The 12858-nt window shown below is 36.3% G+C and overlaps 1 protein-coding gene across 2 annotated transcripts in view; it reads left to right on the top strand.

Annotated features, from left to right (window-relative positions):
• Positions 1-12858, top strand: part of CEMIP2 (cell migration inducing hyaluronidase 2) — a 54761-nt gene that overhangs the window by 26171 nt on the left and 15732 nt on the right. For both annotated transcript variants that reach the window (XM_083819227.1, XM_083819226.1), the window contains 7 exons: positions 414-583; positions 1924-2112; positions 4940-5109; positions 7626-7835; positions 8218-8423; positions 8986-9055; positions 11665-11793. In XM_083819227.1, coding sequence (XP_083675353.1) covers positions 414-583; positions 1924-2112; positions 4940-5109; positions 7626-7835; positions 8218-8423; positions 8986-9055; positions 11665-11793 — 1144 coding nt within the window. The remainder of the gene's footprint in view (positions 1-413; positions 584-1923; positions 2113-4939; positions 5110-7625; positions 7836-8217; positions 8424-8985; positions 9056-11664; positions 11794-12858) is intronic.

Here is a 12858-nt window from a genome sequence, read left to right as displayed (position 1 = left end):
CGTCAGCACCGGCTCGTCGTCTTCCTGTGCTCCCGTAAGCATGCTTGTGAGCAGAATACTGCATCATTTCTGGCACTCGTTGCTAGCGGTTTTCTTTTTAAATTAAAAAACAAACAAACAAAAAAAACCCAAAGTGTATATTGTTAGGTGTTGCACCAAAAATGTATCAGAATGTCTTCTCAATTAAGAGCTGTCATATTTGCCAATTCATTTATAGTACATTCAGTCATTTTGAACTATGCACCTTTCCAGTGATATATGCCTATTCTCTTCTGTATTTTGAAATTACATTCTAAAATGAAAATGGGAGATCAGGCAAAAGGGTAACCTCTATGCTCCTTGTCTTATCCTGTGCCTGTTTGTGAAGAATTGAAGGGCAATTATATCTAAATACATAATTTTATTTTTTGCAGGCAAGCCTGGGCTTTTGTTGGTGTGATAGGTGGTGGGAATTCTTCCTGTAACGAATCAGTGCGAGACTATGAAAATCACAGCACCGGTGGGAAAGCTCTTGCTCAGAAAGAATTTTTCACGGTGGATGGTCAGAAGTTTGTTGTGAGAGCTTACAGTGAATGGAATGATGGTAGGAAAGTATTTTGTGAAACCCTGTGGGTAGGGAAAAAGATACTGTGTATACTTTTTTTTTTAGAAGTGTTTGTTGCAGTTTAAATCTCTGAATGCTGCTGTAAGTTTTGCTTTTTGCTGTCCATGTGGCCAGACTATTGGATGAAGTACAAGGATGCAGTTCTTTTTCAGTCCAACCTATTTTCTCAATCATAATTTTGATCTAAATATATAAAGTATGTGAACAACATAAGTGTTCTTATCAATATGCTGAAACAGAGTTGTTGTTGTTCGGTCATCTTTTCTTCTTTCAGTCATGCATATTTTTAATGTAAGCTTCGTGAGACATTGGTTATGAGGCTAAAAAGAAAACTGAGTAGGAGCCAAAAGAAATCTTTTATTCCTGTTACAGTCTCAGTTGTTATTTGATGCTGAACTTTGGTTCTATCATCAGTTAGGCGACCTTTTTTTTTTCCTGCAAAGTTCTTTCTGGTGTAAAAACCCTGGAAGATCTACCACTCATTCTTTTATCCTTTATATTTATTTATTTATTTATTTTTGAGAGATCTATATAATGAGTTCTGCTTTTATGGGCAGTCTTTTTCTGCTTGTAGAATTACTAGCAATATTATATTTGCCTCAGAAGAATTTTTTAAGGTAGGCAGATACTGATTTGTTAAGTAATTGAGCTATTTGATGTTACCCCTTCACTGTTCATTATGGCCCTATGAAACTCTCTTGACTCATACTAAATAAATAAAAAAAATCTTCACAAAAATGTACCTTTGACTTGCTGGTACTGTAGGCTTGGAGTCCATGAGTAAACCAGACACCAATTCCATTCTTTCCATTCATTAAATAGAACATTAAATAAAATGGGAGGATGTTAAATACAGTGAGTTGCTGAATTTAAAGGCAATGAAATGCTTGTGTAGTTTAGCCTGCCAAACTGTTTTATTAGCTGTGCTTAGAAAGAAAAGATTTCTGTTGCCAAGTCTTTGATTATATGTAGTGAGTTTTAAACAGCAGAAGAATATCACTTGGGACAAGTAGAACTAGCTGGACCTACACATTTTTGCTATATGATATATTTGATATATTAGTGTTTTTTTCTTTTAATTTCATAGGTTATTACTGTCGCTGTTATTTCCATCTCTACCCTTTGTTTTAGTTGAGATCCATCAAAGAAGCAGGCTGTAATAGCACATCTCACTAACATGTTTCAGAACAGAATTGCACTTAGAGGACATAGAAGTTTGTGAAATCACATGCACTTCTTATCTTTTTGGGGATATTTTCGTATAAAGGTGAATATAATCTTTATAATATTTATTTTATTTTATGTTTTTTAAATACTAGGTGTCCCGATTTCCGGCTTCCAGGTGGAACCTGTAGATGGAGTGATACTGAATCTTCTGGATGATGTTAGTAGTTGGGAGCCTGGAGACCGGATTGTGGTAGCAAGCACAGACTATTCAATGTATCAGACAGAGGAGTTCACCCTCCTTCCTTGCCCAGAGTGTACCAAGCATCAGGTCAAAGTCAAAGGTATGAAAATGATCACCATCTGAAGAATCTTGTTTGAAATAGCTGTTAATAGTAGTACACCCTAGATGAGACCTTTCAGTGAGAGCAGTAAACAGCACCCTGTTATCTCTCAGTGTTGCTTGTTTGCTACGTACAGGAGTGTATACTTGCCCTTACTGTAAAATTGCTCTGTCAAATGTCAGATCTGCCTCTGACTTCTAAAGCTTACCCCATACTAAGTTTTTTTTCACCTTTCTTCCCAGGCTCATTGAATGCTATAGTTTTTCTTCCAGGATTGGCTTATGCTTGTTCTTTCTCAACTCCTTTCTGTTTTTTTCACTAGTTCTCTCTAGAGAATGGCTGCTGTAGTTGTTACCATTGCTGTTGTCTTTACTGCCCTTCCCATCTTCTGAAGTTTTATTATTATTTTTTTTCTGTTATTCAAAGATTGCCATTTTCTTCTTTTTCCTTTTTCAGTCTTTTTTTTCCCTCAGTACCCTCTCCGGCCCCCACCAGTAAAATGGTTATGAAACAAATGGCACTTCCAAGCATCTGCTTACACAGGATATCCCTAACTAGTTGCAATCTGTTTTTCCTTTGGGTGTGATGCGCTCAGAATGGTCATACATGTTGTTGACTGCTTCCTATTTTATTATCTGACTCACTCTGTTTGACTTCATTAGAGCCTCCCATGGGATTGACTTCTTCACTCTGCAGACATCTGTGTTTTTCTTCTGCCACTCTGTGCCCCCTCTGCGCCAACGCCCTCCTCCTCTAACAGTCCCTCAGTCTCGAGTTTTTCTCTTCTCGTTTTCTGGTGGGCTGTAGGATTGGTTTGCAGCTCAGCTCTTGCCTTTTTTAGCAGCTGATTGGTGCTGTTCAAGATCTCGTTTTGTCCCATTCACCTCTGTGCTGTGCGACTTCCTCTTCTTCAAACAACTCTTATCTCCTTTTTCTTGTTTCTCAGAAGTTTTCTTTGAACGCCCTCAAACTTTCCTGTTCCCCTATGTTTTCTGGGAAAGCCAAATTTGTATGTTGGCTTTGCAGTATTGTTTAGATCCCACAGCATTCACTGGTTTGGCTATGATACGTTTTCCTGCATTGTGAAGTCCCAGATAAGGTGAACTTTGATATCTAAGCTTTTTCCTTATTATACATCAGAGAATACCAGGGTGCGTGGAGCTGCAGAACTGAGTTAGTGCCATTGTACGTGACACTTCCTGGCTTTTGTTCTAAAGTTTCTTACTTCATATGCATTATTTAACTCAGTGTTTTAAGGTTCAAGCTACTTGAAGGCTGCAGTATGATGTTTAAAGTTTTTTGTTGCCACTGAATAGAGTATGTGCAAACTCTTTTCTCTTTGAAGTCATGCACTATGAGAAAGCATCTCTTTAAAAAAATATATATCTTTTTCTTTTAAAAACAAGCAGACAAACCCAGATTTACAAGATTTGCAGTATGGCATAAAATACAATCTTTTTTTTTTTTCCTTTTTGCAAATAAATGGTATCAGATCTGTATATAGATCTTTAAAAGATGCTAAAGGAGATGAACTGTCCAATCTTGATTTTTTTTTTTTCCCCACACCCAATATTAAATGTCCTTTGTCACAGTAAAGGATACTGTTTTTTGTTGTTGTTGTTTTCTTTCTAACAAACAACACCCTATACATTTACTCTGCAGAATATTAATTTTCAGTGGAACAGCAAATTTGACATGCTGAAGAATTCATCATCTGAAATTTTCATGTATTGCCCCTTTTGTAGTAGAAAGAAAAGTATTGTTTTATAGGATGCCCAGATGCTCCCTCCTCACTTGATATATACGTGATAGTTAAACATAAGGGAATACAACAAACAACAGGCAGTCTTCAAGTTATAAGAATGTAATCCCATTTACAGACCTCTATTGTCTTTAAACAGCAGGAACAAAAGTAATACTGGTGTAGGTCTGCTTCACATACTGGTCATTACCAGTTTAGTTTATATCCTTCTGTAAGTTTTGAGGAGGAATAGTGAAAAATCAGGGAAAAAAAATATATATTTAAGTTTCCAGATCATTTTTGCAGTGTGTATAGGAAAATAAACTGATTGTTTCTTTGGAAGTATACTGTAAAAATACACATTTTCTTTTTCTTAATTTTAGTTTGTCCTCAGAATAGCTATTTTGGGGAAAAGCAAACTTAGCTGGGAAACAAAATGGTATTTGTTTTTGAAGAGGATGAATACAGTGTGTGTGTGTGTGTATATGTATATATACTGGATTGTGTGTGTGTATATGTATATATACTGGATTGTGTGTGTGTATATGTATATATATTTTTTTAAGCAGATTAGGCAGCTACTGTTTTTTCTTTTAAAGCAAATCTGCATTTGTGTTTGTTTCATTAAAGCTTTTTTAATGCATTGTACTCAAACTTTTTTAAAAAAATCTTTTCCATTTTAATCCATTCTGTTCAAAAACTATTAGATTAAACTTAAGATGCACCTACAAATAAAATGTGGGGTTTGTTTTAGGTTTAGTTATTTTACTAATGTGAAAAATATTTAAGACAACTTGTTTTGGTATTAAACATACAAAAGCATATTTGATACCCTGTTCTGCAAGATGCTCAGTTACCAATGAGTTGAGCATGGTCTGGACAGGGGAGTTTGATGTTTGCTAGGTTAATGTTTGTCATCCGTCAATTAAATGCTTTTTTGTGCACATTAGCCTAAGAAGGATAGTAGAACAATAAGTTTAAGGTGTCAGAGTGCATGTTTTTTAGGGGTACAATTAGTTTACTTACAAATTAGCTTTGTGTTTAATCAATGACAGCACTTATTCCTTTTTTTTTTTTTTTTGACAGAAAAACCTCAGTTTCCCCATGTGGGAGAAGTTATTGATGGAGTGGACATGAGGGCAGAAGTTGGAGTTCTCACGAGGAACATCTTAATCAAGGGAGAGACTGAAAAAACCTGCTATCGTGAAAAAGAGTGTCAGTTTTTCACTTATGATACATTTGGTGGACATATCAAGGTTTGAAAACATTTTTAAGTAGCTTTCTGTCATCTAAAGGTATATTGAAGACAAAAGGATTAATGTTAAACTTGGCGGGCTTTGAAAATTAACATAAATTCATACACCAGCTTGGTGTAGAAAAGACTTTGTTCTCTGCTTTTCCCAAATTAGCTCATCAAGACATTGTCCACAGCATTGGAGCAAATTATATCAATGCATGAAATGTTGTGGAAGAATCCACCATATATTGCACCCTTGTGTGACAGTGATTAAACCTTAAAAGTGGTGTACCTGCATGTTCAGCCTGTAACATTATAAAGCTTGATCTTCCTTTTCTTTGTCTTCCCTTCTTTCCCTGCCTTTCTTCCTCCCCAAGTGATGAGCACATTATAGAGATGTGCCTCATCTCCTGGAAGTGTCCAGAATCAGACAGTAGAGAGTCATGGAGAGGAAAGAGACTGAGTTGGACCATGGTGGATTTTTATTTATTCATTTTAACTGAATGTACTAAGGTTATATAAAGCAAACTGATGCTAATTTCTTATATTGCCATAAACCTAAAGAAAGTGGAGTGAAAGCAGTATTGCAGAAACTAATAATGAAAGTCGTATTCACTTAGGTTTTTAGTGAAAAGATTGAGCAGCAATATGTCAGCTCTTCAGTGATGCTGGAGAAGTTTGAGGCCTTGCATTTTAAATACAAACTTATTATGTGTTGGTCACAGTATAAACCTCCTTTTCCGAAATATTTGGATGCAGACTTTAGTTTTATAGTTGTGGACATAATGGTGGGAAAGAAAACGCGCCCATTCACTACTGTGTGTCAGCTTTTGTTTGGTGGAAGAGAAATTGATGGGCTCAAAGCGTTCTTTTGTGTTTGAGATAATGTAAGAAAAGAAGATAAATGACAAGCTATGAATCTTGCAAAGCATGACCTTGATTACCACAAATGAGCAAGTACAGCAAGGCCCCTCAGATGCCTCTCGCAGATAGAGCTGAAAACAGACATTCTGAGTCATCAAAGTTGTTAAACTGTTCTCAGGAGACTGTTCAGGAGGAGTTGAGTGTCTGTTGCCAAACCTAGACTTCAGCACTAAAAGCATTTTTGCTTTATGTTAATCATACATGCTCAAGAGGAGGGAGCCTGGGCATTAGCAAATGTTAATTGCCTGAGGGGGGTTGATCAGCCTGGGAATTCGGCTGGTTGCCTGGACAGTGGCATGAAGGAAGCTCAGTGGCAGCAAGGAGAGGCACTCGCTTGTAGTTTTTCCTCTGCATTAGTGTATTTAAGTGCTGAGAGTGAGAACTCAGGAATGCCTGTTTTCGACCATCCCTTAGTATTTTAAGTACACAAACCTTAGCGGTGTAATTGAAGAAAACAGAAGACAAAAACACAGTGAATGGTCTATCAGTGTTTTACTTATTTCCCTTGGGGACAAAATTGTGCACATGAAAACTATATTATTTTTTTAAATAGCCAGTAAGGGTAAGTTAACAGAATAACAAAAAAAGCTCCCTCATTCCCATTTAGCTCTTCGCATCTTACCACCTCGTAGTTCATCTGCTGCCCTTGGTTTCTATTTTCAGGTCAGGGGTGGTGGAAGAAAATACTTTTGCTTTTCCCTGTGTCTTGTACAGCCCCATTATGTCTCTGGTGTTTAATATTTCTGTACTGTATATTACATACTGTTACGGCGAAGTTGCTTAGCTTTAACCTGTTTTGGGTTCCTCATTGCGAAGATGCTGATTCTTCACTGGAGTGTATCTATTGAAGGTGGTGTGCCTGAGGAAGAGCTGAGAGAAGAGGGCTTGTTCAGTGTGGTGAAGGAGTAGCGGAAGGATCTGGATGTGGTTTTCAGGGACCCAGGGAGGGCTCAGAGAATGTGCCGGAAGACTTCTTGGAGGTGTGCAGTGGTAGGGCAAGAGGCATGGGGACCAAGCTGCAACAGGGCAAACGCTAGATAGATACCACATAAATAAAAAGGGGGAAACAGTTGCTGTTGTATGAGCATCTCTGTAGTTGGAGGTATTCTTTGGGCAATGTGCTAAGCAGCCATGTTTAAGCTGGCCCTGTGCTGAGCTGGCAGTTGGAGCAGGTTTCTTAAGAGGTTCCTTTGACCCTTTATTATTATGTAATTTTACTAAACTCTGTCCCAGACGGATGACACAGGTACAGCTTCAGCATAGGCAGGACAGCGTGACTTCTCTTTACTTGGACGGTATGTGGTTGTACAGAAAGAATATTTAACATGCCTACTGCTAAAGAACAAAAAGTGAAGTGTGACAATATAGTGTCTGGTGAAATTTGCTCTGTCTTAGCCACATGGAGATATAGCTTTTATTCTTGTTTACAAATGATATTGTTTTGTAAGGCAGGATATAGAACAGGATAGTAATGACTGTCCTAGCCTTCATAGTGTTGGCTTACGATGACTGTACATCTGACTTCTGTATATCTGATATAGATGACTTATTAACTTTAATGGTTAGAAACCAAGTAGTTGGTTACTCATTCTGGACTTCTCATCTTTCTAGATTTTGAAGAATTTTACATCTGTTCATCTCTCCTACGTGGAATTGAAGCAAATGGGACAGCAGCAGATAGGAAGTTACCCTGTTCACTTTCACCTTTGTGGGGATGTGGATGAAAAAGGAGGTTATAGTTTTAAGACTTACCTTGAAGGTCTTTCCATTCATCACTGTTTCTCCAGATGTGTCACTATCCATGCAACTAATGGCTTGCTGGTAGGTGCCAGGAGAATAAAATAGGCTGTGTTGAAATAAATGTTAAAAAGAACATTTAGAGCAAAAGTAGTCCCATCCCTTCAAGTTTAATTCTCAGCAATGTGTTTATTACAATGAATAAATAAACAAGTGCTTATTTTTAAGTAACTTTAACAGAGCTTGCCCTTCTGTTTTTTTCAGATTCTTGCAGGCAGCTAAGCTCTTCAAACACAGTAGTGTATTTGTAAGGGATAAATAAAACTCCATGTTTGAATCATCTGAACCGCTGATACTGAAGCTTCACTCTGCAGCTGTGCCAAGATAGTAAAAACTAAATGGCACTTGTCAAATAAATCTCAGTAAATGCTATTGCTACTGACATAATGAACTTGTGTTTCTGCAGATAAAGGACACCATTGGCTATGACACACTGGGTCACTGTTTCTTCATAGAGGATGGCATTGAGCAGAGGAATACTCTCTTCCACAACCTTGGGCTAGTCACGAAACCAGGCACTATTCTTCCGACGGACAGAAACAGCAGCATGTGTATTGGTATCAGGGATAAAGTGTATGGAAGCTATGTCCCAGTACCAGCCACAGACTGCATGTGAGTATTTCATGGCGAAAAAGTAAAACCAAACCAGCTGCAGTAGTTAAACTGATGATCTCTTGACAATATACAGATAAAACAATTGTTATGTATCATCTAATGAATACAGACACCTTAAAAGTAATCCATGTGACCATGCTGTTAAAAAAGAAAGTCTTTATTAAAGAGAAAACACAAGTTGTTTTGTAAAGAGATTTGTTGTTCCTTGAAATACTTGTTCAATAGATTTTAAGGCTGCATCTTTATTTCTGTGGTAAGGCACCAACATCCTTAAGTTGTCACAAAGTTTTTTCTGCGTAGCAATAATCTTTTGAAGAAGCTTATTAAAACAGTTTATAACTGCACTGAGTGTCTGAACTATCTTAAAATATTTTGCATTTAAGTAAAACAAAAAAAGAAGATTTTTTGAGGATGTGTGGTTGTTTGTGTGTGTGTTTTGTGTATGTGACTTCAGAAATCAGTTTAGCCCTTTCTCACCCTTGTAGTGATTATATCAGAGATATTTCTGTAGGGACTAGAGATTTTTTCCATTCTAACTTGTTTCTGAATAATATTTCAGGGCAGTTTCAACATTCTGGATTTCTCATCCCAACAATCATCTTATAAGTAATGCAGCAGCAGGTTCACAGGTGAGGCATATGGATGTAGTTCAATACATTTGTGCCACTTACTCACAAAACACATAATATTTACAATGTTTAAATGCATAATTTTTTTTATATGTGAATATGTTTATATATGTTTGGCAGCATATTGTCATTACAAGTGTAGGTTTTGTCAAAGTGTGGATTAGAGCTGTTCCTCTTTGTAATTTAATAGATCTGTCAGTGGTGCCAGTATGTAAATGTAAAAATAAACAGCTTTCTTTTCAAAGAATTAGATATTAAGGCTTTTGTATTTTCTGTAATTTCTATCATGAGTTTACTGTTTGACTGCTCTGAAAAATTGTGTTTTTATACCTTTAGTCATTGGAACGGAAAATAGTTGATTGTATAAGGAAGTGCAAAAAAAAACCCAAACTTTCACTGGCTCTGTGTTTAATTACTTTTTTCTGAGCAGTGATTGCTGATATGTTTTTACTTATTGTGAACCTTAGATGTTTGCAGACCTTTTCCAGTTCAGCCACTTGCAAAGTGAAGCTGAACTACTTGGTGCAGACTGTGGAGTAGGGACTGGGATCTATTCTGCTTTTAAATCAGATGAGATGCTGAGACAGTGGTTCTGAGTGGATTTTTCGGAATAGATCAGTAGCAATAGAAAAAGGAAAGACTGATGCTGGAAGTAGAATATGAGTATGTTAGTGTATTCTTAGGTATAGAATATGTAACAAATTGTTAATAAGGCAAAATTCAAAATCTTTAAATAAGTTGAAATATCTGTAATATAGAAAAATATAAAATTATTATGCTAGTTTTTTTTATCATCATTTTTGGGCAAACCTTTGTTGTTGTTGTTGTTGACTGCCTACCACTAGGAAGGACCTGGCGATACTTAACTGAACCAAACCAGTTTTTCTTTTCTTAGCACAATGTCTTTCCATTTTGTCTACTTTAGATAACATTCCTTTGCCTGTTTTTAATATTGCAGGCTAAGGTAAAGGAAACATATTTCTTGACCTGATACTTAAACCTTCCAAGATCTTTTTCTGCCTCTGTATCCCAGTGAATTTTACTTTCTTCTGTTATACTGTGCATCCTCAGCATTCTTATAGGTTATGAAGTTTTGCCATTTTAATATATATTCTGTTGCATGTATACAATCATATTGGTATAAGAGGACTATAGCTTATTATGTTTCAGAAACAAATTACTTCAACTGTGTTGATATAAACACTGCACTGTAGAGCTTTTTCTAGTGTAAACTAACAATTCATGAACAAATAAATAATTCCATTGCCTTCTCCAACTCTGATATACAATGAAGTCTACTGTAAGGGTGTATCAGCAGTAATGGTTCTTTTGTTTGAGCTATGAGAGGGGAAAAAACTTTTATTTCTTTCTGAATACTTGTTAGTGCTTAAGGAGCTTTTAAGTTTATTAAACTTTTTTTTTTTTTGAAGCATCAAGATGTGTTTTGGATAAAACTTGTTTGATTCTGCCAAGCGCAGAACTGTATTTAATTATATGTGAAGTAAGATTTTGGTATTTTATTAATGGAACATCCACATTTGCTTTGGAATTGTTAATCACCAGAAATGTCAAAATGTGTCGTCATTACGGATGGGAATATGTTACTCAGAAGCAGAATTTCCAGGGCTGTTTGGAAAATGAGTATATTCTCAGAGTGAAATGTATGAAATCTTTTAAGCCAGAATGAATTGGCTTTATCCATATTTCCTGAACAGGAGAGTAAAGACTATTTTTCATGATACAGAGCACATAGTATGCAGTATTTCTTTTACTGCTGTTTAACCCTTTAATGTTCCTTATGAAATTATTTTTTTTTCTTTTAATAAAGGCACAGAGCAAGTAAGCAAAAATTTTCATATTTGTTTGTATCTGATGTGCAGGTGCTTTTGTTATGCCACCCCTTGTGGACTCAGATGTGGTTAGGAAAGGAGGCGCACAGAATTTCCTTTAGAAGATAAATCCAGCTTCTTTAAGAGCTGGGATGTTGAAGAAGTGGAGAAAATGAACAGATGCTGAAATTATTACTGCATGTTATTGGCACAGTGCTCTGAATTGGCCAGGCTTCTTGAAGTGCTTTATTCCCTTTTCCTGAAATCTCTTGTGGTGTTTTTGGCTGTCATTAAATTCTGATGTGTGCAGAGATGAACAAACCTTAGTCAGACTGCATCAGTAAGGCGGAGAGGAGTGCTTTTGAGTATTTTACAGTAAATAGTATGATTTACTAACAAATCAAGTATCTGTAGAAGTAAATTGAAACACAGAGATGATGGGGAAGAGGGGAAAGAGACACATTGTGGCTTGAAATATTACAAAACCTTAAAGGTGTGGTATTAAATGATTTTACTGTGAAGCAAACACTTTTAATGCATGTTATTCACTAGAATGTAGCCTTATTTACAGACTTCTACTTTTTCACTGGACAGTAGTTTGAAGACTTTATTTTGATAAGTATGTACACTGTGTGCAGTTCGGAGTATGTTCTTATTTGCTTCATTAAAAATCCAAGTTCTTCTTAACATTCACTTATTTTGTGATTTGTAAGTTCTGATTTGTTTACATTTAGTAGTATCAGACTCTTATAACTTATGCCATTCTCTCCTTATTTGCAGGATGCTGGAATATGGTATTTGTTCCACAGGATTGCTACAGGAGACTCTCATAGTTTAGCCATTGAAACCAAGTCAGAGCTCACACCACTAGGAATCTTCTATAACAACAGGGTTCATTCTAATTTTAAGGTAATGTACTGTCTCACAAAAACCAAACCAAACCAAAAACAGTTCTTAATTTGTACATATTTTATACCAGGAGTTGTTTGCTTAAATTTTGAGGTGGCTAAGTGATGATGGATTCATGCTGTGTTTGAACCACATGATTCTATGTAGGTATTGCAGAAGAGTGTGTAACCAGCATATCCATAGTTTCTTGACTTGTCTGAAGCACTTACTGTGTTTAATATCCTCTTGAAGTACATACAGCTAAAATCAATTAATAGTGTGAGAGAAATATATATTTTTTTCCCAAAGTAGCATTTCATATGCTACTCTGTTATTGATGGCCTTGCTGTGGAGAAAGCTGATCCTCGAAGTACTGAGGCTTATTACAGCTGTGATTCATCTCATCAATTCGTGGAATGGCTGTGACTTGCTTTCCTGAGTCTCTAATGTACAGTAAGTCAGATGTCTGCAGTCTCTAAACAGAGGTTAAGCTTCCTGTTGCCATCAGGAGCCCGGCAGCAGCCCTTTGTTATAGAGTTCTCAATCCAGATACAGTCATTCAGTATTTATTTACTAATGGGACTTGGCTGTCTCTTCTACATTCTGCTAAGTGAAGTTAACTGAAATCCTTAAACTGATACTTTTGCTTAGAATCTAGTTGCTGTCCGTATAAAAATATACATGATATTTTCTAAGCTCTCTACATATCTGTGTTTGTAAGCCTGGAGTTTACCTGAGGGGAAGGGCTGGGGAGGAAGTATCAGTATAGGTTAATTTGTTTGATTGATTTAACCTAATGAAACTGATTTTGCTTGATAAGTGTATATCTGGAATAGTAAGAAGTGATGCATTGCTTCATAGCAGTTATGTTAAGAGTGTGTCTGGAACTTTAGGGCTCTTGTTCAGATTGGAATTGAAAAATACTGAATACAAAAATGCATTGTAAAGTAAAGTGTTTCAGCTATATGGTTCATTATCTTTAAACATGGATAGCAGTTTGTGTGCTGAAATTACATGTCAACAGAGCTGACTCCAGGAGCAGATCTGAGGATCTACTTGTGTAGATCAAATCTACTCATGTAGCAC

Source organism: Anser anser (assembly GCF_964211835.1).
Source record: "Anser anser genome assembly, chromosome: Z".
Classification (NCBI taxonomy): domain Eukaryota; kingdom Metazoa; phylum Chordata; class Aves; order Anseriformes; family Anatidae; genus Anser; species Anser anser.
This window is presented reverse-complemented; position numbering and strand designations above follow the sequence as displayed.